The 25,947-nt window shown below is 55.3% G+C and overlaps 9 protein-coding genes across 9 annotated transcripts; 2 read left to right on the forward strand and 7 right to left on the reverse strand.

The window, feature by feature from the left end:
* Positions 1–78: 78 nt before the first annotated feature.
* Positions 79–2,235, reverse strand: iml2 (Inclusion body clearance protein iml2; the record flags this gene model as incomplete). Its single annotated transcript, XM_014684082.1, has 2 exons — positions 79–352; positions 431–2,235. The coding sequence occupies 2 exons, from the start codon at positions 2,233–2,235 to the stop codon at positions 79–81; spliced, it is 2,079 nt and encodes a 692-aa protein (XP_014539568.1).
* Positions 2,236–3,387: 1,152 nt separating this feature from the next.
* G6M90_00g067030 (uncharacterized protein) lies at positions 3,388–3,832 on the forward strand (the record flags this gene model as incomplete). The annotated part of the gene is made up of 3 exons (XM_014684083.1): positions 3,388–3,496; positions 3,594–3,705; positions 3,793–3,832. 3 exons carry the CDS (start codon positions 3,388–3,390, stop codon positions 3,830–3,832), a joined length of 261 nt encoding a protein of 86 aa, XP_014539569.1.
* Positions 3,833–4,147: 315 nt separating this feature from the next.
* On the reverse strand, positions 4,148–5,752 carry pgk1 (Phosphoglycerate kinase; the record flags this gene model as incomplete). Its single annotated transcript, XM_014684084.1, has 3 exons — positions 4,148–4,914; positions 4,997–5,417; positions 5,687–5,752. 3 exons carry the CDS (start codon positions 5,750–5,752, stop codon positions 4,148–4,150), a joined length of 1,254 nt encoding a protein of 417 aa, XP_014539570.1.
* Positions 5,753–6,967: 1,215 nt separating this feature from the next.
* Positions 6,968–8,062, reverse strand: sym1 (the record flags this gene model as incomplete). Its single annotated transcript, XM_066130845.1, has 4 exons — positions 6,968–7,033; positions 7,125–7,669; positions 7,748–7,838; positions 7,994–8,062. 4 exons carry the CDS (start codon positions 8,060–8,062, stop codon positions 6,968–6,970), a joined length of 771 nt encoding a protein of 256 aa, XP_065986984.1.
* A 1,577-nt stretch (positions 8,063–9,639) lies between these two features.
* Positions 9,640–11,034, reverse strand: G6M90_00g067060 (uncharacterized protein; the record flags this gene model as incomplete). The annotated part of the gene is made up of 3 exons (XM_014684086.1): positions 9,640–10,087; positions 10,147–10,721; positions 10,777–11,034. 3 exons carry the CDS (start codon positions 11,032–11,034, stop codon positions 9,640–9,642), a joined length of 1,281 nt encoding a protein of 426 aa, XP_014539572.1.
* A 2,010-nt stretch (positions 11,035–13,044) lies between these two features.
* On the reverse strand, positions 13,045–16,050 carry vpr_2 (Minor extracellular protease vpr; the record flags this gene model as incomplete). Its single annotated transcript, XM_014684087.1, has 2 exons — positions 13,045–15,471; positions 15,526–16,050. 2 exons carry the CDS (start codon positions 16,048–16,050, stop codon positions 13,045–13,047), a joined length of 2,952 nt encoding a protein of 983 aa, XP_014539573.1.
* Positions 16,051–17,120: 1,070 nt separating this feature from the next.
* On the reverse strand, positions 17,121–19,492 carry aclS (Transporter aclS; the record flags this gene model as incomplete). The annotated part of the gene is made up of 11 exons (XM_014684088.1): positions 17,121–17,392; positions 17,459–17,613; positions 17,671–17,748; positions 17,803–17,918; positions 17,986–18,370; positions 18,460–18,643; positions 18,723–18,824; positions 18,896–19,013; positions 19,087–19,184; positions 19,238–19,341; positions 19,449–19,492. 11 exons carry the CDS (start codon positions 19,490–19,492, stop codon positions 17,121–17,123), a joined length of 1,656 nt encoding a protein of 551 aa, XP_014539574.1.
* Positions 19,493–22,549: 3,057 nt separating this feature from the next.
* On the forward strand, positions 22,550–23,956 carry G6M90_00g067090 (uncharacterized protein; the record flags this gene model as incomplete). Its single annotated transcript, XM_014684089.1, has 1 exon — positions 22,550–23,956. One exon carries the CDS (start codon positions 22,550–22,552, stop codon positions 23,954–23,956), a length of 1,407 nt encoding a protein of 468 aa, XP_014539575.1.
* Positions 23,957–24,198: 242 nt separating this feature from the next.
* Positions 24,199–25,739, reverse strand: G6M90_00g067100 (uncharacterized protein; the record flags this gene model as incomplete). Its single annotated transcript, XM_014684090.1, has 3 exons — positions 24,199–24,290; positions 24,352–25,276; positions 25,356–25,739. The coding sequence occupies 3 exons, from the start codon at positions 25,737–25,739 to the stop codon at positions 24,199–24,201; spliced, it is 1,401 nt and encodes a 466-aa protein (XP_014539576.1).
* Between the last annotated feature and the right edge of the window lie 208 nt (positions 25,740–25,947).

A 25,947-nucleotide genomic window follows, 5' to 3' on the forward strand; every position in this document is an offset into this window, starting at 1 on the left:
ATCATGTCGTGTCTATAAACCCAATGCCATATCTACCCAGGTGATCAATTCCATGTATACCCATGCCCGTTTTAAAAATCACACCCAGTCATTCTTCTTCTTGAACCACTTCAACGTCTCCAGCCCGCTCTGCACGCGCATGCCAACTCTTGCATCGAGCACAAACGTCTCCCATGCCTTTACTTTTTCCAGGTGCTCCTGACACTGGTTCGCCTTTTGCCGCCTATAACTCGCCACCTCGTCTGCCGTCCCCTCGGGCGGATTGCAGCACTGCGTCCACGCAATCACGCCCAGTTCGTACGTGGCCACGGGCAGGACGTAGTCGTCCTTGTGGCCGCCTTTAAACGCCGCCCTGCAAAGCGCGCAACATTAGCCAACTTGTCCTGCGCCTGTTCCCCTAAAAATCCAGAAATGGAAAAGAAAAACTCACCTGTCGTGCACCAAGACATTGTCCTCGAGGACCTTTGCGGCATCGTCCATCTTGCCCTGTGCTTGCAAGAGCGCCGCCGTGCCAATCGCCCAAACCGCCACGTCGTCCTTGCCCTGCCGCAACGCGCTCACGGCGTCCGCGCCGGCGGTGCACCTCTCCCACCTGAGATGGGCCATGGCCCGGTCCAGCTGCCCGTCCGACATGCGCTTCTGCCCGTTCCAAAAGTAGCAAATCTCCATGGCGGGCGAGGGCCCAACGGCATCGGCCAGGTCGACGCCCAGCGCCTTGGCCTGCTCCTCCCACTTGTGCACCTTGCGCTGCAGGAACGTCTCGAGGGGCAGCTGGCGGGCCATGAGGCGCTGCTTGCCCGAGACCTGGGGCGCCTTGCGCAGGTACTCGTGCGTCCGGGCCTTGTGCCTCCGCGCCTCGGTGCCGTCGCCGGCGTGGTGGGCGTCGCGGTACAGCTCGAGGGACGCGCAGCCCGCCATGTAGTAGTAGACGCCGGGGCTCCAGTCGCTGATTTCGAGGCAGCGCAAAAAGGTGTCGCGCATGAGGCCCCAGTTCTGCAGGATCATGGCGTTGATGGCGAGCTCAAAGTCGTTGACGGCCGTGATCTGCTTCATGGCCGACTCCTTGCCCGTGGACAGCAGGTCGATGGCCCCCTGGACATTCTTGTCGTTGGCGCGCAGGCGCGACTCCTCGACGCGCCACATCCGCGAGTCCGGGTAGCGGGCGCGCAGGTCGGCGAGGAGCTTCCTGCACTTGTCGTGCGGCGGGCCGACCGACTCGGCGTCTTGGTCGTAGTCGCTGGCGCTGGGGAGGATGTCGACGGTGCCCAGGAGGCCGTTGTAGTAGGCCAGCAGCATCATGCCGGCGAGGGCGCCGTTGATGTTGTCGTGGGCCGCCGAGCGCCAGAGCATGTGGACGCCGCGAACCCTGTCGCCGTGGAAGCCGACGACGGAGAGAATCCGCGAGAACGCGGGCGGCACCAGGCTCAGGATGAGCAGGATGAGCCCAAAGCACATGTTGGTGCCGGAGTGGATGAAGGCGTCGACGGGATCAGTCACTTCCAGCTCCGTCTCGAGGTGGGCAGACTGCAGCTTGAGGGGCGTCACCGGTCGCGAACTGTCGAAGTCTGAATCTCCAGGCGGCTGATCCGGAATATTCAAATGCTTCGGCAGTGACGCACTGTTCTTGTCGCCGTTTGGGGTCTGCGCCCCCGATGCCGACGAGCGTGCGCTGGCGGCATCGCCCTTGACACCATTGCTCAAGGCGGCTTTCTGGGCGGCCGCAGCCTTGGCCTCGACGGCGGCTATGCCATCGAGGATAATAAAGGCCTTTCGCAACTTGTAAAAGCTCTTCATGGCCTCGACAATGCTCTCGTTGAGCACGCCGACCACGGCACTCATAAGCTGCGTCTCGGCGCGAACGAGCTCATACTCGGTCCCGGGAGGATACACCCTGCTCGCGGCATGATGGGGAACGGCATACCTTTGGGCCTTTTTGTAATCGGCCCAGGCCCTTGTCTCGCAATCGGCCAGCTTGGCGGCCGTCTGGGCCATGACCTCCTTCTCGAAGCCGAGGATGGAGCGCATGAAAAACGTCACGGCGGCGCCAAGGCTGTGGAAGGACGACTCGCCCTTCTCCAGGCCTTGCCAGGCGCCGTCAATGTCGTCGTTCATGATGAGCTCGGTCCATTTCAGCGCGTCGGCGAGGTTTTCTCGCTCCCGTGCCGCGAGGGTTTCGGCCTTGAGCGAGTCGGCGCTGGAGTTGGTGCTGCGGAACCATCCGCTGAGGAGACTCATGGTGACGTGCAACCCGCCGGCTGCGGTTCGTGTGATGTGCTGGAGGTTACGCAATTCGTCAATACCTATTCTTGACAAGAGGTGCTCTGGAGTACTATATAACTAGGCGCGGGCTCAGCCGTAGATAAGCCACTGTACCACAGCACGCCGGAGTTAGGGTCGCTGTTGGGAAGTGCGACGAGTTGGAGCGCCCGAGACCGAAACCTTGGGACATCAGGCACCAGACACCAGACACCAGATAGGTACCGACCGAGCCGTGAACGCGCGGCGTAGACGGCCGTAAACGTCGAAACGCTGCGCGGTAGTTTGGCTACTTCTTACGGAGTGCCGGCGAGGCCAATTCGTCCGTGGGAAACTGCTGGCATTCAAACCCTCTGGCCGCCAAGGTTGGTGCCAAAGCCCGCCCGGACTTCGGGCAACCATGTCGTCATTGGCGGGACTCGAGCCACGGCGCTCTGGGAAAAAATAGAAACAGCTCAGCACTAAGGCCAGAATCGTCTTTCTGTGAGTTGGATGGCCAATTGCCTGGTTGGCAGACGGTGACGCCGCTTACGTCAGCACCTAGCGCTGCGGTCATGGCTACAGGGGAAACTCTACTGTTCCTCGGCCGGAGTCACTGAACTGTGTCTGTTTCGTACAGAAAGAATATCTTCCAAGGGAAAAGTTGCAAGAGGAGAAAAAGACAAAAGAAGAAGAAATCATGGCGAAACCAGGCCATCAAGTACCGAGTTTTGTTACTAGTTGGCAACCGCTGCATCTGCTCACCACGGAAACAGGTTGGTCGTGTTCACCATCTCGCACCAAGTTGCCAACCATCTCATATTTATGCACAATCCAATTCAAATTTTACACTCTGTAAAAAGAGTAAAATCCTCACAAATACACATACATATATATCTCGTCTCCCGTTGATGTCCAGGGACCCCAGTCCCCCCAGCTACCACCAACCTACCCTACACCCAGACCGGACGCCGCATTCTTCCGCCCCGGCCAACGCCCCAGCTTCCCAAGCTCGCCATCACCAGTCAAGTAGTCCATCAACCATCTCCATCATCTCGAGCAGACACTCAGCACCGCCAACCTTCTTCCTCCATCGCAATCCACACATCTCACAAACCGAACCCCTCGTCTCACCCACCCCAATACTACAAAATGGCTTCAGACGCCAAGCCCGAACCCCAGCCCACCGAGGAGAAGAAACCAGAACAAAAGACCACCGCGCTAGGCGAGGACGACGAATTCGAGGACTTCCCCGTCGATGGTACACATACCCCCTTCCCCCCCCGACACCGTTCTTTAGAACTAAACAGACGTGGTGCATGGCCAAAAAAAAAAGGGAAGCTGACCAAAACCATCAGATTGGCCAGAGGACCAGACCGAGGCCGCCCAGGGAAACGGCGAGACGAAGCACCTGTGGGAGGAAAGCTGGGACGATGACGACATGACGGACGATTTCTCCCTGCAGTTGAAGTGAGTGTTGCGCTCGCCCGCGCGGCCACCTACCTGATGACGCAAAGAACACATCCTTCATGGACCGTGCGAAACTAACCTGCGCAGGGAGGAGCTCAAGAAAGTCGAAGCCTCGAAGCGGAGATAGGGAATGGGCACATAGAATGGTATAGATGGTTATGAATAAATGCTATGAACTACACTGTTGGAGCTGATGCGTGTGCGCGTGCCTTCATGCCTGCGTGCGCGCGGTGCATGGCCTGGCGGGCACTGACTTGTGTTGACGAGGCCACGATTCTCACCCTGACAGACGAGTGCGATTACAACGTGATATTTACGTTTCCAGCTATAAAAGCGACTGTTTTGATCGATCTTGTCCGCCAATTTACCCTCAGCCACCATGTCTTTTTTGCATGTATATATGTATATCTCGTGACTCCCTCATGGATTCGGGTTCTGGTGTTTACTTACTCGAGAGAGCAACAACGCCAGGGAGTTCCTTGCCCTCCAGCAATTCCAGACTGGCACCACCGCCGGTGGACACGTGGCTAAGCTTGTCCTCGACCCCGTACTTGGCGGCAACGGTAGCGGTATCGCCACCGCCGATAATGACAATCTTGCCGTTCTCGCAGCCCTTGACGGCGGCATCGAGGATGGCCTTGGTGCCGCTGGCAAACTTGTCAAACTCAAAGACACCGGCGGGGCCGTTCCACAAGATGGTCTTGGCCTCGTCGACGGCCTCCTTGAAGAGCGCAGAAGACTTCTCGCCGCAGTCGAGACCCATCCAGCCATCGGGGATACCTTTGTCATCCGTAGCGTAGCCAGACTCGGCATCCTTGGAGAACTTGTCGCCGGTGACAAAGTCGACAGGCAAAACAACTTTGACGTTGTTCTTCTTGGCCTTCTCCATGAGGTTCTTGACGTTCTTGGAGCCGGCCTCGTCAAACAGCGAGGAGCCAATGGGCATATCGTTGAGGACCTTTTTGAAGGTGAAGGCCATGCCGCCACCGATAATCAGAGTGTTGACCTTGTCTAGCAAGTTATCAATGAGCTGAATCTTGTCCGAGATCTTGGCACCACCCAGGATAGCCAGGAAGGGACGCTGAGGCGACTCGAGAGCCTTGGCAAAGTAGTCGAGCTCCTTCTTCATGAGAAAACCGGCCGCCTTCTGGGGCAGGTCAACGCCGACCATGGAGGAGTGAGCACGGTGAGCGGTGCCGAAGGCATCATCTATTCAAGTCGCCGGTTAGTTTCTTGTTGAAGAATGTCGCATTGCAAAGAGCAAGAAAAAAAAAGTGTTATGGAATCTCACTGATGTAGACGTCACCAAGAGCGGTCAGGCCCTTGCGGAACTCTTCAACCTTGGCCTTGTCAGCCTTGATCTTGTTACCCTCCTTATCCTTGGAGCTGCCCTCCTCCTCAATGTGGAATCGCAAGTTCTCGAGCAGAACAACAGCACCGCCGTCGGCCTTGTTGACAATGGCCTCGACCTCGGGGCCGACGCAGTCGGGAGCAAAGGTGACGCTCTTGCCCAGCAGTTTCTCGAGCTCGGGAACGACAGGCTGCAAGGAGTACTTGGGGTTGGGAGAGCCGTTGGGACGGCCGAGGTGGGACATTAGGATGACAGACTTGGCGCCATGGTCGATGGCATGCTTGATGGTGGGAATGGCACCGACGATGCGCTGGTTGTTTGTGACCTTTTTGTTCTCGTCGAGGGGGACGTTGAAGTCGACCTATGTACTAGGTGGTTAGCCTGGCAATTGACTTGTGTCCTGTGTGTGCGGTTCCATGTTGCAGCCAAGTCGTGGTTAAGAAGCTCCGTTGCCCCCGCCTTCTGCGGGCTCGCCGGGCACTGGGAATTGTCCCAACAACCCGGGTAGACGCAGGCCACGAAGAATAATACATGCTCCTTGGTCTCCAAATCCTCACACTACCACCCCATTCCCATCTCATGGGATGAGCCCATGCACCCGGACGCGGGGGGAACAGCTCCCGAACTCACCCGAATCAGGACCCTCTTGCCCTTGACGTCAACGTCGGTGATGGACAGCTTGCTAGCCAGAGACATGATGGCGTATGCTCGGGGTACTTGAAAGAAGGCAGAGATACGGGATCGGAGGGACAGTATCGTGGGTAATGAATTGGTTTCCCGTTGGTCAAGCGCACGGAAAACAAGAGGAGGATGCAGAGTACGGTAGATGCGCCAGGTGGGAAAGAAGTTTCAAATTGAGCTATGGAGGGGTTGACTGGATGGAGGAGGGGGTGAAGGGCAACCGGATGGCGGGGCATTCAGGACCTCCACGTCAAGCTTGATGTCCAGTCTGCATGTGGTGGCCCGGCATGCATGTGGCCACCCAACACTGCGTTCCCTGTGGGCAGCGCCAGAAGTCAACCAACCAGACCTTGACTCAACTGGTCAGGCTTGATGCTGAGGCTGCTTCTTCCTCCTACCATGTTTCAACATTGACGTCGGTCGGGCCAACTGGCACTGGTTGACTGCACATGATGCGGGAGTTGGTCGGGAGCTGGACTTTAGTAATAAATGTTTGATATTCTGCCAGGCTCCTCCTTCCTTGCCAGCCATGGCTGAAGCATTTTGCACTCCAGCTCAATGTCGAGTGGGACAGTGACGTGATGCAAACTACTCGTTCAACCTTGTTGGCTGCATGTGGGCTGTCAAAAATCACTCACTCGCCAGCGATAACGGCCCAAATCGCAGTCCGAGAGTGTCTATCATGCCAACATCACTTGATTGATTAGCCACGCTAAAGCCAACATCATGTGTATTGGTGCGTGCAATGGAGACAACACGGACAGTTCTCCAACTGCCAGACACCAAAGTCAACCAAAGAGAATGCAAGCAAGTTCAACATGTCCTTTTTACAAACAGCAGAACTGCAGACAAAGTACTGTACACGACTGCCACTGTTCCAACCGCATGCACCTTCCAGTCGCCGCCTCCCCTCTGCCAAGAAAGCAATCCACTCCAACCCTCTAAAAGGACAAGAACCATTGATGAAGTAAAGCGCAAAGACCGTAATGCCCCAACGCCAAATTGTCAAGACGCCTGCCCCGAGAAAAACCCAAAACGGCAAATCAAAAGAAACCGAATCTGTGTGTGCTATATAATCAGTTTAATACCATGATCCATGACCAGATTGATCAACCCTCGTTTTTCGTCCATGCGGCAGAATCCGCCAGTATGAAGACGAGGCGTCATATTGTGAACCGTTTCTGTTTGTCTCTCCCATTTCACTTATTTTATATCGTGCCCATCATACATCTAGTCGGAGGCGTTGGTCAGGGACAAGTAGGCCGTCCAAGCTATACCGATTGTCGATACGAATGGCTAGGCAGCGAGGAGTCAGTACGTTGGTGATTGGTGTGCCAAAGCTGACGCAGCGGTCCGCCATTTGCGGATATAAGCTATTGAAACTTACCAGCTGGAACTGTACTGGCATGAGGCGGAAGTTGACAATCTGCACAGCCGGCCAGACCACGTAGTTGGCCTTGAGGGTAGGCACATACATGTCGCGAAGCTTGCTGCCAATTGCGCGTCGTCCGCCGCCCTCGGCAACGGTCATGACAGTGAAGAACAAACCCACACCAAATGGTGCATACACAAGCTGATCAAACACGACACGCTTCATGGCTGGGCCAAATGCGCTCGTCTTGGTCATGGGGAAGGCTCGTTCGAGGAATCGGAACCATTTGAACTGAAGGGGCGCGACGCAAAAACCGTAGGCCATGAATCGGGTCAACCGCTCAAAGTCAAAGGCTGTCGGCAGTGCCTTGTTGTCGGGGACAAAGTCGCGTTCGTCAAAGTCTGCACTTTTGCGGTTCAGTTCGTGAATCTCGATGGCGAATTCGTCTTTATCGGCGCCGACGCTTTTCCGAGAGGCGCGGGTTCGGATGGCTGTGATGCTCTGCGCTACCGTGTCGGCGACGCCACCCAGGATGGCATTGGTGACCATCATGGTCATGACTACATTTGTGCAACGGTTAGTCGTGTCAAGAGAATCCAAGAATAGCCAGGCTGCTTGTGGGCGGCATGTGCGCGTACGTGGTCGTTCTTCATAGTATGTGTTGAACCTCGCCGTCAATCGAGCGATGAGAGCCATCTCGATTAGGAAGACGACGGCATGGAGAATCGGCTGAGAGCATACGGGTTAGAACCATGGCAAAACGAGGACGGGTTGAAGGATAGAGGCTGCGTGGTGTGGAATGAATGAATCCATGAAGAGGAATGCACCAAATGACAAGGACGGACCAGAACAGGCACAAAAGGCATTCGACAGTTGAGACTTACAATGCGACCGAAGAGATATTTTTCGTTGATGGAGCGGAGAATCCGTCTCCTGCTCAGTTCCCACGACATGGCGGGTAAGGTTTGCAAAAACGGGAGAGAAGGGCGGAGATGGAAGGGGACCGAGATGGGGACGATGGCGGCAGACGGAGTCCCAAGGGTGTTTGGGTGCGTGCGTGGCAGAGCCTTGGAAGATTGAGGGCCAGATTCCCAGAATCGCGTGCCACCGGGTGGATTCAGTGACTCGACGGTTCCCGATCGATGACGACACGGACGCAGACGTTGCTTTCTGACGGCGGATCAGACGTCTGTGTGCGTACAAGGTGAAAGGATAAAAGAAGGAACAAAAGAACAAAAAGACGAGACGATGTAGGCAGCGACAAAGACGGTTGATGAAGCAAAGAGGATGACGGCGATGGTTGTTCAAGGTGGAGGCGGTCAGAAGGACAGGCTGGTTCGTCTCAAGGGAGATGAGAGGGAATGGGCGCTGGGTCATTGGGTCTGGTCGGTTCGCGAGGCAGCTGGCAGGACTCCGTACGGAGAGCCGACCTGCGCCCGGAGATGTTCTGTACTCTGTACTCTGCCAGTATACCAGCTGTCAACGGTCAAGTCCAGGGGCATCCGATGTACCGAGTACTTGAACACTCTGTGCAAGCCGACTGAACTCAAACAGTGGCCGCAAGTACCCACCAGTAAACGTTGGACAGACTGACGGCTGGGAGTGACAGTTGGTGACCCCAGTGCCGCATCAAAAGTTCCGCCTGGCGCCTTGCAGATGGCCTGTTCAATGTTACTGGATGGCACAGCCGCCGGCACACAAGTAACTTTCCAACTTTATGGCCGGAGGATTGAAAGCATCAAATTGCCTGCATGTTGAAAGCCAACTTGCCAAGCCACCAAGACGAGCACCACTCGAGCCGCCGGGCGGATCCCCACAGTGACGCAGTGGCCAGACACATGGACAATTGCCGCCCGGCCTGAAACATGAATCAATTGATACTCCGTAAATAGGCGGTAATAAATCTACATGAACGAATTGAACGTTGACCCACCAGCACTTCTCCTTACATGTACTCCCTTTACGCCGTACGGTTTAAATGTCCGGTTTCTTGCTCACTACTAGGTACTTGAGTACCTAGCGGGCGCCAGGCATCTGTGTTTTAGTCACGGCCACTGACCTGATGAGCGACAATGAAACAACTTTATTCAAAATTTTAATTGATTACATTATTCATTACATTATTCAAAACTTTTCCAAGACTTGTCTCGTAAAGGCTCTAGAACTAGACAGAGGCCACGCGCGTAGGTGCCCTTTACATAGTCTACGGTGCGCGCTGGCAAAAGACCAGACATTACACTTGTACGACGAATGGCCTTGTTGGTTGTCCAGCAGTGAGATATATTTGTACATGACACCAACTCTAGTACAAGTCAAAATATGAGAATAGCGGTGCAAAGAGAGCTCGAGTTGTATTGATAGACAATATGTGAAGCCTGTAAGCGTATGCTAGCGTCTCAACCAGGTGCATGGCGCCACAGAACACTGGTCTCAAATACTTGAGAGCTAAAGAAGGGAAATTCAAAATGGAAAAGAGGGCAGTGTCTCTGCCGCTGGGCGAGCCAAGGGCTGATGCAAACCGAGCCACCGACTAGGGCTCTGCCTCGTGGCCAGCGATGCATTCGTGGTGGCTTGCAAACCCAAGCCTATCTCTCATTGTCTGAGGACCTAGCCCCTGCCAGTCCCATTCAATAATCTTGCAAAAGATCTCCGTCCCACAAGCCCTGTCGACATGGTCGGCACTGAGAGAAGAAGAGCCGGACATCTTGAAGTAGGCGAGGCCCATGCAGAGATCGTACCCCCCCTCCTGCTCGAATATACTGCGCTTGAACCATCTCAGCCGCTGTGTATTGTCCTCGTTTGCGTCGCTGGGCGGCTCCGGAGGCGCCTCCGGAGCCGGAGCCGGAGCCGAAGCCGCAGCCGCAGCCGCCGGACGAGATGAATGATGAGTTGGCCCGCGAGACCCGAGTATTTCACGATACTCTGCAAAGTATGCCATGCGTTTCTTCTGGCCCGCAGAAAATGTCGACGTGCAGTCCCTAGTCGACGAGTTTAGAAACGTCACTGCCATCCCGTTGTAAATGCAAGAATAACTCACGAGTAATCCATAAAGTTGTACATGTTGCTCTCCCTCCAGCCGCCGCAGGCGTAATTGGCGGGCGTGCCGTCGGAAAACTGATCTGTGACTGAAGAGCAACGCCATGTTGGAGATTCCTGAGGGGCGGTGTCGCCAATCATGTCTCCGTCGTCGCTGCAATCGCTCTTCCAAGTGTGCAATAAACCTAGCCAGTGGCCGACCTCGTGGGTAACAGTGTCACCATCGACTGCCCGAGCAACAATGACGCACCCATCGCCTACTAGGTACTCTTCCGACACGACGATGTCCTTGCGAGTTGTAATGTCCACCGGCTTTCCGTTGGAAGTGAACGTGACGGGCATGCTACACCTACCACTGGTCGTAATTTGTCCCCTGTCTTCTGCAATGCTGGATATGTAGTAAAGGTTCAAGTCTGCGTATGTTCCCTCGCGTAGGTCGTCCTTCATTGCCTCTACGTCTCGGTAGGTAGCCCAATCTTGATTTTCCGTGTAGCTGACGCTGACGAGAGTAAATGAGATGCCAGAACCGTCAAAATTCCGATTCATGGCTTCTATTGCTTTTTTGATATCCGTCTCCTGTAATGTAATTTAGTATAAGAGGGTATGCAATTTCAAGAAACGCTCAACGAACCTCGACATAACCGCCTCGGGCAGTCTTATCATAGTATACAACATGGGCGAAGACGTTAAAGTTGAAATCCTGTTGTGATTGGCGCCGTGTAAGGGAAGTAGAATTGGAGGCTTGTAGTAACTTGGATAATTCTAGAAAATCTGGGCTTGGCGCTTCTTCTGCGCACGCGAGTATTATTTCATTTTGGCGGGCATACACGGCGCTTGATTTGACAATATTCGCCATTAATATGGCCATGAAAAGAGTGACAAAATACATGATGGAAGGAAAACGTGCCCAACACGTGTCGAGAAATGAATGAAAATGAAAATGAAAATGAAAAGGAAAGTGAACATGGTTGCGAAATGTCTTGCAAGGCTCGCGTCAAGGTATTAATAGCATTAGAGAAGTCACTATACTATCATCTTTTCTTGATCGCGTGATGCCTCATCTTCACCCTGCTTTACGTGATGCTGGGCAAAGTTAACCGACATTCCTTCTATATAGTAGATGGCATTAATATAATAGGTATTTCACTATGAGCCAAGCATTCGGTACAACCCCTGTTTTGATAGCTACCTGTGACAAAAGCAAGGGGAAGCACGGCCAGTCGGTGATGACATGGCCAAGATGCTCGCCCAAGCAGCGGGCCGCTGGGCTGATACGATAAACAACCAAGCTGGAAAAGCACGCGTGGAATTCCCCACCCATCCCTACATGTAGTGTGTAGAAAGTTATGAGCTCGGTATAACCGCGGAGGACTACGCCATGGTACAATTTCCTGGGCGGATTGAACGCCTCCGCAATCGGATGTCCTCCCGGAGAGATGTGGTGTTCATGATTTGAGTCCCGACGCGCATCGTAGGAATGCAAACCCCACACTTTTCTTGCCGAATGGCTACAAAGCTGCCGAATGATGATATCTCTGCTAGTTTGAACACGCAACCGTTTTGCCTCGTGGGCGGCAACAGCAGTGGTGCCTCGAGGCCACCAGACAGTATTCCCAAGTTTCCGTAGTGTGCACAAGTCCTGACTCGCGAAGAACAAAAATCACACTAGCCCAACACGAGAACAAACTGGTAACCACTCAAGTGTCCGGGCCACGGAGAAAAAGGAGAGCCAACAGGGCACGCTTGGTAAGCCGGACGTCGCGGATACTCGGCCAGATCAATACGCACATGTGTATATCCGCCAGGGCCCAGGAATCACACCCTTGTAGCGAGCCGAATGGGTGGAAAATCGGTCAAAAAAAAAGGTCTAGATTCGTCACGAGCCAAGCATGTCCAATTTGCAGTTGACACTTTTGCTCCACATCGTTCTACATGATAATTTGAATCCGGGGATTGCGTCGCCCTGCCGTGGGATATACCAAGCCAACTCTGGGGCATCTGGAGGCCTGCATATGAGCGCCGACCAATAGAAAGACGCCACTCGTCGTCATACTATAGCGAACCATCGCATTAGCTCTAGGTTCTATAGACACTGAGACACGCTCAGCGTTGCTCGTATGGCCTCTTTCGGGGGCTCTGATTTGCGTCGGGCTCAACAGAGGCTGCCACTGCCACTGCCACTGCCATGTGTTTGCCCCTCCGGACAACTACTTGTGCGCCTTGTTATCTGGCTTATGATGTCTGCTTTCATGATTCCGATGAATATAGGGTCAAGTGGATGCCGGCGAGGGGCATGAGGTTTTACCGTCCGCGACTCCGTGGAATGCCAACTAGACCTCCGCATTCTCGCTCGGCTTCATGGGCTGCTTCATGAGTTGATCAGTCAAGTCGGTCTCCACTATTCGCGATGCAAGAATGCGGATTTTTTTTATTGTTTGGCAACAAGGACTCGTTTCACTGTCGAGAAAAAGAACTATTACCGAGCAAGTATACCCCCCGCCCTTATATTCCGTCAACAATCACATTACTGACATGCCGAGGTTGCCAGCTCAGCAGTAGAAGCATGAATGATGTCAAAGTTGAACATTTATTCCAACTACCACACGGGCGGCAGTGGATGATGACAATGGATATTCCCTTCCATGAGCGACTTGATCTTGACATGGCAACGAAACTAGTTACAAAAAATGACATTTCAGAAACCAAGGATTAATGTCCGCCCACCGAGCCGCTTTTGCAGACAAGGAGATGAAGCCTGACAACATAAATAGTGAACACTCCACCAAGGCATCAAATATGCCCTCAACTACTTTAAGGAACTTGCGCCAGCAGCAGCAGGCCAATAAGTGGCTTCCTCGTTTGGCATCTGGCGAGCTTACAAGCTATTCTCCTCCAAGGGCTAGCTCTCTGGGGCAGGTTTGACTTCGTCTGCGGCGAGAGCGTCCCCAGCATTCGCAGCAGGAGCGTCTTCCTCCTCCGGCGTCTGGGCAGGCTGAGCGGGTTGGTTTTCAGGGGCACGTTTGACATTGCCCTCGTACAGAATGGAAAAGACGGGCGACTCGACCGTCTGCCAATGGGCCTCGTCGGCGGCATCGCCCATGATAGACAGGGCGCGGGCAACAATCTTGTACCGGCCGGGCGGCGCGTACTGCCCCGGGGCAAAGGCACCGTCCCAGCGAATTTGGATCTCCTCACGCTTGACGTAGTGCCTGGGATAGCCGGGCAGTTGGCCGATGGACTTGGCGCCGGCGAATTCGGTGACGATGGAGTCGGGCACGCAGGCCTGGGGCAGATCCGGCTCCGTGGCGTTTGCTCGCGTGCCGACGAGGGCAGGCGTCGGGCACACGTCGAGCGGTACAATGTCGACGCGGACCTGGGGCGAGCCGAGAACGAGGTCAAACGAGGTGGAGATGGCCTCGCTGCGAGCGGCGGCCGCAGGCTCGGCGATTCCCTGGGCAGGCCCGGGCGTTTGTCCCTCGGGCGGATTGGGAAGAATGAAATCCGAGCCGGCCAGCGTGCTCAACTTGCTGGCGGGATCGAGGACGGCGGCCGAGCGGAGAGAACCGCCCAGCCCGAGATAGGGAACAGTCAGGTTTGTGCCGTCGGACCCCTGGATGCTAACCCAGCCGGACCACACGGGCAGACGCTCGGGATCGAGGCCGCTGGGGTCGGTGGCTGAGACGTCCACCGTGGCCGACTGACCCGGGCCGAGGGTGAGTGAGGACTGGCTCATCTCGACATGGGCCGCGGCGTCAACAGCCTCATCCACCTCATCCAAGTCATCCATCATAGCCAGCTTATCCAGCTCACCCGCCGGATCCTCGCTGGGGCGAATGGAGTCGGCCTCGAGAGTGTACAGCGTAGTGGCAGCAAGGTGAGAAAGCCGGTACGTCACCTCGGTCTTGGCGGCATTGGTGATGCGCAGCCCAATCGAGTCGGGGCGATGATCGGTATCGTTGAACGGCAGGGTGCTGGGCTCGACGAGGGTGGTGGCATGGGCAGCCTCCCAGGCCCTGAGAAGACCGCCTCCCTGCTGAGCCACGGTAATCAGACGGCCGTGGCTGCTTTGAGGCTCCGCCGTGGACGTGACCAGGCTGTTGAGGAGAGCGGGATCGAAAGTGCCCCGGGCCTCGGCCACGAGGGCAAAGACACCGGCGACAAGAGGCCCGGCAAAGGAGGTGCCCGAGTCGGAGTCGTAGCCGCCGCCTTTCCGAGTGACCGGAACTTGGTGGCCGGGCGCGCCGATGGTAGGCTTGATGTCCATGTCCCAGGTCGGCCCGTACGCAGACATGGGGGCAACAACCCCCGTGTCGATGCGGACTCGGCCGGCTCTCCGGGCCGTGAGCGGCTGGCCGGATGCGAGGGCACGGGCCATGGCTCGGCCGTCGTCGGTTTGGGTAATGCCGATGGCCCTCACTCCGTGTGCGTCTTGGCGCCGGATCATGATGTAGTTGGGTGCGTCTTGCCAGGCGAGGATGTGCGCGGCGCCGCGGGCGACGGCGTTTCGCACGCGATCGTCGAAGTGGCAGCCGTTGGTCTCGGGCGTCTGGCGGATCAGGGCGATGTGGCCGGCGAGGTCCCGGGCGAAGCCGGTGCTCGAGTTGCCCGGCGACAGCTTGCAATTGTCGCCGAGCACCGTGTCCTCGTCGACGTAGTCGGGGACTTCCTCGGCCCCCGTGAGCTCATCGTCGGGCTTGTCGCCAAAGTCGGCGTCGACGTCGTGCACCGGACGCCACTCCCCGTCCCAGTCGTGCAGCCCCGTGCCGGGCTCAAAGGCAAAGTCGACCGGCTCGGACCCGGTGCCGACCGAGTACTCACCGCGGTGCTCGAGCGCTACCAGAGAGCGGCCAAACGAGTTGACAGACGTGACGCCGCGGCCGGTGCTGGGATTCAGTGCGTAAAAGAGGCCTTTGTCCTTGTTGTTGCCGAGGGCGACGATGCAAGGCACTCCGCTGGCGACGATGCGAGCGGCCACCACGGCAAGCGGTCTCTGCGCCCAGTTTTCGCCCTGGAAGCCGACCGACGAGACAATGATTTGCGCGCCGTCTTCTTTGGCCTTGAGCCAGCCCGCTATCATGTCGTCTTCACGTCCCTGGACCTCGCAGTTGACCACGCGATATGCCATGATGGTTGCGTTTGGCGCCGCGCCCACAAAGCCATCCGCCTTGTTATAGCCCGCCAGAATGCCGGCCACAATGGTGCCGTGGCCTTTGTAGCTGCAGTCTATGGGGTCGCTTCTGTTTCCTTGGTTGGAAAAGTTCTCTCCAGTGACAACCCTGCAACCTGGTCCAAAGCATCCTCCCAGCGCGGGATGGTTGTAGTCGACCTGTTCTGCCTGTTAGCATCTGCCTTGTTCCGAGACGCGGGCGAGGCAACGTACACCAGTGTCAATAACAGCAATCTTGATGCCAGTTCCTAGATATCCCTCCTCGTGCAGCTTGTCGACGTGCGTCATGAGGTGGTTCCAAGGTGTCTCGACACGGTCATCGTCGGCTCGACGGCCAAAGGGCGCCCTCTTCTCTTCACCCCCCTTGAGGACTTGGAGTTTGTCTTCTGGCTGGTCCTTGGCTATGTCCTCCGGCATGAGATTAACGTCCTCAACGGGCCACGATGCCTTGATACACTTGAATTGTGCCACCAAGGCTCTCCTCTCCTCTGCCGTCGCCGATTTGGGTAGTTGAAACGAAACACCGTGAAAAACATCCGACTCGTAAAGGTAGTGCAACACGCCGCCGCTTGCCTCGACAGCGTTGGCCACTAGTTGGCAAGCCTGGTTGCTCTCGCACTCGAGGATCAAGTCATCGGCAGCGAGTTTTGTCGACTCTATCCCATTGTCTGCGGCCCAAGCTGGCGATGCTCCTATCACGCCGAGCGCCAGAAAAGCAAACCAGGACGAGCAAACCATGGCGCAAGAGTGGCTCCCCGTGTAGTCGGGCAAATTTACTACCACAAGGTGAAGGAGAATATGGCCAACCGAGCAAGGTTGGGAATGATGGCTGTCCAGAGCATGGCCAAGATGATCAATCTCAAGAGGTTGCCTGCTCGTCTTATATTCATTCGTGCCTCTCGGTGCCTACTATGCCGGCAGTGCATTCTCTGCGTGCACACCCATAACCATATGTTGTTGGTTAAGCTTACACGTATACCAGGCATCAGCAAAGATTTGGTTGTTCAGCGTACTACGTAGTCGTGAAATATTGGCCAAGTGGAAACCAACAGAACATGTTCATGCAGCATGAGGCAATCAAGCCTCCGTCATTTGCAAGTTCCATCAGCCGGGCTAGCAATTCTCGGGCCATATGAGCCGAGAACGTCATGGATTTGGGCATAGCAGTAATGTGCGCGACTCCGCGCCTTATGGATAAGTGTTGATATGAACTGCCGTGGGCACAGCAGCGTGTCAGTTCCCGGCCCATTCCCCACTGCTCGAGGCTTGGGTGAATTAATCGTGCGAGCAAATTAATATTCTGCTATACCCACGGGTCCCTGACTACATGAAGCTTGGCTACAACTTGTACCAAGGCGCTGTGAAGTCTTGAGCTGACTTATATATCACAGCCTCTTAGTTTCTTCTATCAAGGTAGCCCTTGCAAGCTACGTCGTGACATGAATAACGCACCAGAGTGGAATATAAAGACTGGGCGCCACGGCAATATCCGCTCCAGAAGACTCCCGGTTACATTCGACATTGGATGGAGATGAGGTTTGTGCTCTGATGAACCCGAAAATAGCGGCCATTGTGTAGAGGTAAGGGATAAAAGGTTCTGCCACCTACACTACGAAAAATGGACATCACTCATAGTAGTGTAAGGGCTCTATATCACTCTTTGTATCATCACAGTAAGAAGCCAGCATTCTCAACAGCAAACGCGCTAACCTAAGATACTCAATGTTCGGACTCATAAATGAGCAGAGAAGCGCGCTCTTGTGGATAGATTTCACATTCTACCGCCGTTTGCGACAAAAAGCTAGCCACTAGACGATATAGACTGGTGCCGTCTTCTCCTGCTGTCCATGGTGGCCGTCAAATGGCGCATGGCCTGGGCCGTCGAATGATTCCGGCCTGCTGTCATGGATGGGCTCAAACTCTGCCTCCTGACCCAGCCCGGGGGGAGGGAATGCAAGGTTCAGCCCCAAGAAGACAACAAAGCCAATGGCTAGACCAACTATAAAGGTCAGGTTGTAAAGTCGGGTCCAAGCCACCCAGCTAGGATCTGTGAGGGAGTCGACAGAGGCGACCAGACCGGCTACATGGAAAGAAAGCACGTTAGCCGCTTGGACATTCGCCGTCTCGTCTCGATTATGCAACTTACGAAGCATAGGCCACGCGCCCATGAAGAAGGCGACGGGTGCACGCCAGTTGAACCCGCCATGGTACCAGTAGATGGAGGAACTGTCTCCGCGATATAGGTCATTGACCTTGAGCTTGCGCCGCCTGACAATATGGTAGTCTGCAAGCATGATGCCGCTGCCTCGAACCGTTAGCCACACTTGTTTCTCTACTCCTTTGGTGGACGGCACTCACGTCAAGGGGGCCAAAAAGACGCCGAAGCCGCTGAGGACCTGGAGAAATTTGGCAGCAGTAGCGAGGAGTTGCCATGGCCTATGAGTGATTAGAAGCCAGCTCGTGCAAGCGTCAAGAGTAGAGGGAGCGTACTGGATGGCAATGCCAATGACAGCCATGATGGCGGCTCCGCGTCGAATGTTGATGTACCGCGGCCAAAGGCCTGCCATGTCCATGCCGCAAGACATGGCGTTGAGCACGACGGAAATCTAGATCAAACCCAGTCAGCCCAGTCCAAAGCCCAATGGCAACACGGCCATGGCACCCATTTCGTACCGCAAGTTGGGAGGCCACGAGACCCAATCCGCCAAAGAAGACGCCGGCGCGGACGCCAGAGTTGGAGCCGTAGTACTCTTGCATGGCGGCAAGGAGGTAGATGGGGTTCCAGATGACCTCGCCGCCGAGGACATCTCGCGCGGCGCTGGTCACGACGATGCCGATGACGGCCGTCACGGTAATGGTCAAGGGCGAAGCAATGAGCTGCGATGGCACGGGCGCCATTTGCTTCGTGGCATAGCGAGTCCAATCCGACTGGCCCAGCGTTCCTCCTCCCCAGGCGCCCAGGATGGCGGTCAAACTGAACATGAAGGCCCATCCCACGTTGGGAGCGGCACCGGGCTCGTGGAACATGGCTCCGGGCCCATGGGCCTGGCTGACGGACCTTTTGGTCATGCCGAGTTAGCACAATGGCTCGCCATCATCGTGGTACAGAACCCAGCGCGTGCTGGACATGGAGTCGTGTAACCCTACCATATGAGTAGACCAAAGGTGGTGCAGCAAAACAGCACGAAGCAGATGGCAAACGGAACCTGCAGTCGTTCGGGGCGGATCAAGATGGCCGGGATAAAGGCGCACATCCAAATGATGAGCCCGACAAAGTCCTTTGTTTCGAGGTGGGAGCTGGCGGAGAAGTAGTTGGGGAGATGGGCGAGGCCTGGCAAGCATGGTGTCAGAGCGGCAGACGGCAAAACACCGTTGACATGGACTTGACCCTTAATCCGAGTAGAACGCACCGGGGATAATGGCTCCGATACAAACTCGAGTGGCCTGGCCACCCCAGAATGCCTGCATGCCAAACCACATGGACGCGATGAAGACGCGCAAGATGACGGGGACTGCGCGCCCGCGGGGTCTCGTTAGTCTATGATTTGAACATGCCACGGCGCAAGGACGGCCATGAACTGACAGTACGATCCTCTCATTCCCCAGGAGAAGCGGCTAGAAACCGTGTAGCCAATGTACTGTTTGGCGCCCATCCAGCCGCACGCCACGGCGAGAAGACCGGTGATGATGCCGCCCACGACCTAGAGTAAGGTTGCAAGTCAGTCACAGCCTGTTCAGCCTGTTGCTGTCGCAATGTACATGGACTGTACTTACAACCGCGGCAATGGCTTGTTGCGGAGTGAGGCCAAACGCCAGCAGCGTGCTGCCGACGGTCCATGCGGAAATGTTGGAGCCCGACACGGTCCAGTATGCTGTCTTGATGTGAGCCAAAGGGTCCCCTCGCAGGCGGCCATGTGCGTCCTACCCATGTACGAAACGAAGCCATAGGTGCGTCTTTCACGAGGAATGGGAATCAGATCGCGGTTGCACCACGTGGTGTTGTCGTAGTTGGAGCCGTCGTCTTTGGGACTATTGCGCCGAGCGGAGGTTCAATGTTAGTTCCGACAAGCATGTCCGCAAAAAGGCAGCCGGGCGTAACTTTGTAGTTTCAATGTTCGTATCAGGGATTGGCCCACCATTGTAGTCGTTCCCTGAGGGACTTGTTTGTTGCTTGGGCCATGGCAAGCGCACAACGGCACACGCAGATGCTGGTCGGTCGGTCGATCGATGGCGTCTCTTGCGTCTCGACAGAGGTTTCCGCCCGGAAAGCAAAGACCACGCCCGCATGGGCAGGGGCCGGCCTGATTTTATCTGTCTGAGAATGCGGCGTCGCCAACAGGTTTTGGCGACGAGCGCCCCCAGCTCATGCCATGGCTATTATCCACCAGACGTTGACAGCTCTGGGATCGGATTGGTAGCGCTGGAAAGCTAACCCGAGAGGAGTCAATTCATCTTCATGTATGGAAGGTGCGAGGCCCTGCCACGGAGCGAGCACCATGTCGCCAAGGAGGCTTGCTATTCGCAACCTGGGTCTGCATCCCTGGCATGAGGAGCCAGGCCAAATTTGCCATTCCTTGGACGCCCCGGTTTCGTCCCGTGTCGGCCCGCACGTCATGTCAAGTTGGCTTGATGCGATGCCATGACGGATGGCGTTAGGACGAGACTGCTTCTATCCCGTGGCCGTTGCATCAAGCCACCGCGCCGACCAGACCTCCCTTGCGCCATGCGAATCGTGCGTGAACCAATGGCTTCGCGACAGATGGACAAGATGGAGCCTCTGGCGCAGCACTGCTGGACAATCGGCCCACCATCTTTTTGCCAGTCTGGTCGTGGCATCTCGTAGTGTTGGGTAGTCCTCCGTGTATAGCACTGAGGTCTTGAAGGCATCGGCTCCTGTTCAAATCCCATTTATAGTACTGATGGGAGAGAATACTACAACTGTCAACTGTCTGCCACGATTCACTGCCTAACCTGGTCCCCCCGTGGTTACGCTTCCAGCCACAACTTGTCAAGGTGCCTTGTTGTCTTCGTACTGGGGCTTGTGGATAATGGCACGTCTTGGCAACCATTTTTTTCTCAAGTCGAAATAAAATGATATCTGATTCGACCTGATACATATCCTGTAGTTGCATGTTGAAATTTACATTGCCAAGCCTCTCCCTTTGCCGTAGGATCGAGATGGAACGGCTACCATGACGGAAGCCTCCTCTAGCTCATCCAAGACAACCCACCGTCCTGTGCTCCTCGGGGCTGCACATGGAGTAATATCTGCTCAATGGCGCAGTGATTGTCGGGTTTGACAATTGCGCCATGGAACAACAAGATGTAGCTCATGATAAACTATCGCCGATAGGGTTGTGCGCTATATAAACAGACATTGATTAGTTTACACCGACGCTTGAAAGTCAAATGCACTTGTACATTGTTTGTCATTTTATAAGCGGAATTATAGTCTAGCTCTACGTACTACCTCCCGTGGTGTCATTGTCAGGCGTGTTTCCGAACAGAGCGAATCGAGTGGGCTGGAAAGACGAACCCTGAGATTAGCCATTGTCTACTGACTCGGCGCCACGCAACGAAGCACTCTAGCTGCAAGTGCACCGACAACGAGTTCAGTCTCAGGGATACGGGAGCCATTTATATGGGCTATATTTCTAATACGTCTCCTTTATTAGCTCGCTCACAGTATTAATCTACCGGGATGTATTCAATCTTTAAAGGTGGTAAGACGGTTGTGGGAACGAAAACGGACACCAAGCCGGAGGGTGCTTGGCAATCAAGTTGTTGCGGGATCCTTGAAGGATTCTCAATTCTTGGACGACTGGGAAACATTTTTCTAATACATGTTTGTGTTAAAGAAAGAAAAAAGAAGGAAAAACACAGACAATACTCGTCAAACTCATTGATGGACCGCAAAGAGCCCGGCAAGTCGCGTCTGTATTCAGAAACACGACGTGTAGGGTAGGACGAAGGATGACAGGCGGCGGCAAGATCCGATCCAAGTCAGCCAAGAAGCAGCAGAATGCCAATGCCGGCAGTTCAAGTAGGCCGGAAACATGACGGCCTTTCGGCGCCATGCGACTTGCCGCAGCCTCACAGACGCAATGCGCCCGGTATTATTGCAGATCAATTGATGGCCATCAGCCACGCGCAGAGAGCCCGGCTCCTAACATGGGGCACCCTGCATAATCTGGTCTGGCACCTCGGATCCCTTTCTGCCCCGCGGATGCCGAGAGATTCTACCGCAGTTCTATCAATTGATCTTCTAGAATGGTGTAGTTAGTTGTCCGACTCCAGTCTAGCAGATACTCAGACACCTTCGGATAGTATTGCATGTCACCGGGGTTGGTGTCAGATGTGTCATCGGGCCACGTCGAGGCCGCGTGTTGGTTGCGTGTAAACATTGAAGATATTTCCCAACTGGGTGTCGCATTTCCAGTTGATTACGGCTGGGCTAGTTCGTCCATGTCTTCATCTGTGCTTCAGTCATGGCTGGTTCGAGCAACAACGGCCACTTCTCACCGCCGAGGCATACATTCACGGGCGCAACTTGACCCGCATGGCTAGTCAAGCATCTCTGATCTGGAGCGGTTGAATGGCCCGCCCTGCTCCAGGGCTGATCCGGCTGAACCGGGCCCAATCTGAGATGGGCGCGCAGCATCTCCGCCTTGCATCGTGGCCCTCAGCCGTCTAAGCACCCGAGCGTCCTAGTCATGTCCGCCGCCAACAGAACTTCGGCAAAGTCCCGACGTCAATTGGCGACGTCCTCTCCTCATGGTGGGCTGACGCGACCAAGCGCAAATCGTAATCTGCCTTGAATGTGACGCCGTTTTGTGGTGCACCGCATACTGGGCGAGGACAGCCACGCTTGTAGAGGCAGTGCAACAGTCAAACTTCCCAAAGCAGAAATTTGATGACATGCAAGTATTGCAATGCTCTCATGTGCTGATATTCAGCCACGCATACAGCCATCTTTATGTGGAAATAACCGCCCTAGCTCCCTACACTGCCTTTACTCCCCCCCAGTTGCCGTCTCTGTCGAGCGTGGACGGCAGTTTTGTTTGTTTCTAGATGCTCGGGCATGGTCCGAATCTTGTTGTTGGCATGACGCACATGGAAACACAATACATGAATATCTGCATATATATTGTGTCCCGGCCCTCCGGGGCATATATGACATGATTCAAAGCCAAACCCCTTTACCTCGTCTTGTATATACGCAAAACATCAACCCAACATGGAAAGACTCGTCTTGCGCAGGCCTCGGACCAATACATCCATGACGGAAGCAGATGCTCCTCGTTGTCAGAAACGTTTCCCAAAACCTACTACTCACACTTGCCTCATCCAGCGCATAGCCAAATCATACGAGTTGGAATTTCCCTCGCACCAGAAAACCACGGAGCCCATTGGCGATGCAGCACGAAGCAAATCAACACGCCATGCGCTCAGCAGAGGCAACGAGGACCACTCGTTGAGCGGCACCCCGGCTGCCACAACCATGAACCGCATCCCCGATGAAACGTATGACGAATACAGTCGAACCTTTCACATGGTCTTGCTCGACCCCAGCTATCAAGTGTACACGAGTCCCACGGGACGCGGTTCCGCCATGTACAAGATTGAAAACGAAACAATGGTCATTGTCGGAGATCCCATGTGCGCCAAGGACGACCTCGGCCCTCTCCTAGAAGAGATTGAAAACTTCCGACATCCAACCCGACTAAAGCTGGCGTTTATGGGCGTCGGCCCGTGGTTCGTACAATACGCCGAGACCAAGGGCTGGGACCACATCGAGTTTGGCAGCGAACGAGTCGTCAACCCCATGCACAACGCCGTATTAGAGAAGCAAGCCAGCAAGCGCATGTTGGCGCAGTGCCAGCACCTCCTACACCCAAAGCAAGGACTAACAATGGGCTTCTACGCACCGAGCATCTCCGGCATCAACTCCCACCTGGAGCACCAACTGGCGCAGCTCTACGCCGACTGGCGAGACACAAAGGGGGCCAAGCAATCCGGAGACGCCCAGGCATTCATCACGGCGTACGACTTGTTTTCGTACCGGAGACGAACGGCGTTTCTGTACATGTCCGACGCAGAGGGCGAGATTGCCGGCATGGCCATGCTGCGGCAGCTGGGCGCCGAGCCCGGATTCTACATCGACCCCTGCATCGCGTCGGCATCCGCGCCCAAGGGCGTCACCGAGCTCCTCATGGTGTCCAGCATGCGGCTGCTGCGGCGGGCCGACGTATCCCATCTCAGCTTGGGCGTGGAGCCCCTCGCCGACCTGGCAGCACGAGGGCTGCTCGCCCGCGCAGCACGCTCCCTGTACAAGATGTTTACGGATGCCGCGTCCGTCGCCGGCAAGAAGGCGTACAATGACAAGTTCCGCCCCGACCCCGTTCTCGAGTCGAGCCTGTACGTCGTCTTTCCCAGGGCAGACAGGAAGAAGAAGGCTCTCTTGCTGAGCTTTCCCTTCCGAGAGGCCTGGGCCATCATGCAGGTTGCGCATATTCAAGCGGATGATGGGTTGAAAAGGACAGCGTGCCCCCAGCACCCGCGTGTCCCGGCGGCAAACTATCTGGCTCGTGAGGAGAGGGAAGGGGTTCCTCGGAGGGTTTGGGACAAGGCGCTGGTGGTGTAATGTATTGGCATCCTTTGTAATTTTCATGTAACAAGTAGTAGCTTTCCAGATGGCAATTTGTATCTATTCGCCGTATAAATCACATGTTTTACAAAAAACAAAAAACAGCTATACCCGATCCGTACGCTATGACATGTACCAGTAATCAAAAACATTCGAGCTCGTTTCGGTGCGGTAAAAAGATTGTAAAATTACAAAAAAAGCATTCTGCTCATCATCATCGTCAGGACTGGTCAGCGACGTCAGACCAAAACGGCCTTGGCTAGGGCCGTTTCCACGTCGGAGCGACGAAAGCCAGCGGACCTGCCGAGGCATACGGCGTTGTCAAGCAATACTATGCAAATCAGCGACCAAGTCTCTGGGAGTACGTTGGGGCTCTTTGAGTCGGGCTATACCTGATATGAATTTTTTGGCATTGATATGCGCTTGCTCTTGTTGTGTAGTCGAGTCACTCCAAGCCGCGGCCCCAGCAGCAGCAACAAGTTTGACATTCTTCTCCATGAGGAAGCACTCGAGGTCCTGCATGTCGAACCAGTCGCCGTTGAGATCTTTCTGTATATCGGACGAGAAGTGCGACAAGGGAACGGATATGGCCTGCCAATGACGCGAGCGGCGCGTGTAGGGACCTAGTTCGGGCGGCCAGGCATAGTGCGTTCCAGCACCGCCGAGTTGAAAAAAGGGAACCGATTTCCACTGCTTGGATAGTTCGGTTTTGCTAATCTTGGCATGCAGAGCGGCGGCAAAGTAGGCTGTGAGGTTGCTGCGGCCCATGGTTGGATACAAGAGGCGAAACGCGTGTCGAACACCTTGGGCGGAAAAGGAGGGATCGGTTAGCCGCACGTATCCGCGGTATAGAATCGCCATGTGGAGTTGATCCATGAATGCAGAGTACTGCAGGTGCAAGACGGTTTCCGAGCCTTCCATGCTCGGGGGGGTCAGAGGCTGCGGCATTAAGGGTTGCGGTGGTAAAGGGGGCATGTAGCGCGGGGATCCAGGCAGGTCGATGGCGAGATTTGGGTCCTCCTTGGCGGATGGTCGGTTTCCGGGCTGGCTGGAGCTTGCTTCCCCTTCATCGTCCACGTTGGTCGTTCTGGCTAGACGTAAACACTTCTCCAACGTTTCCCGAGTACATTGAGTCAGATGAGCGTGAGGCGCGAGAACGCCAGACTGGAGAAGAGAATCGCTAAACGTGGTCACGGTGGTGCTCATGTCTTCAATGACTTGCTCCAGTTCAGAGACCCTCTTGGTGAGGAAGGAGATTCTGGATTCTTTGCGCAGCCGATAGGCTCGTTGGGCCTCGCGTATCTGTTTCTTCCTCCTCTATAGCCGAGACAAAAATACGCCGGTAAGCACGTTGTCTCACACAAAGAGGATGCTTGATCAGGCCATGGCCACTCACCTCCTTTGGACCTTGCCCATCATCCCCATCATCGCTGCCTCGTTTCTTTGACGCATTGGATTCGCCAGCAGGCGATGCAGTAGATTGGCCTTGCCGTCTACGTGTGGTGGGCTGGTTATGACCGTCGAGGAAGCAGTTGAGCGCCTCGGCTGGACCAGCCCCATGCAAGCCGGCAGGGCCCTCAGTCGCGTGGTCGACATCGAATACGAATGACAAGGATTGGAGGAAAGCGTTATCTTTCTCTTTGGCGTGGACGTCTTGGGTAGTCGGAACAGGATACTTGCGCGCCGACAGTATCGACATGAGGTGGTTGCCACCAATGTTGACATCAGCTGTTGGCTCATAAGCCAGCGCTGCATCCCGTGCGGCCATGTCGTTGTTCATGTCTGCGCTCGCCGGCTTGTAAAGAGAATGATATTCAGAAGGTATTTACCAAGTTCTGTTGATGAGGGCCAAGGGAGCTTATGCTGAGATGCTCAGACATGCCAACTCACCCTCTCAACCTCGGATGGCTGCTTGGTCGGTGGGGCGCGGAGACGTCAACTGGCTGGTTTGTCATCATGGCGCCAATTCACGTGGCATTGATTTGTTG

This window comes from Metarhizium brunneum, chromosome 4 (assembly GCF_013426205.1).
Source record: "Metarhizium brunneum chromosome 4, complete sequence".
NCBI lineage: Eukaryota > Fungi > Ascomycota > Sordariomycetes > Hypocreales > Clavicipitaceae > Metarhizium > Metarhizium brunneum.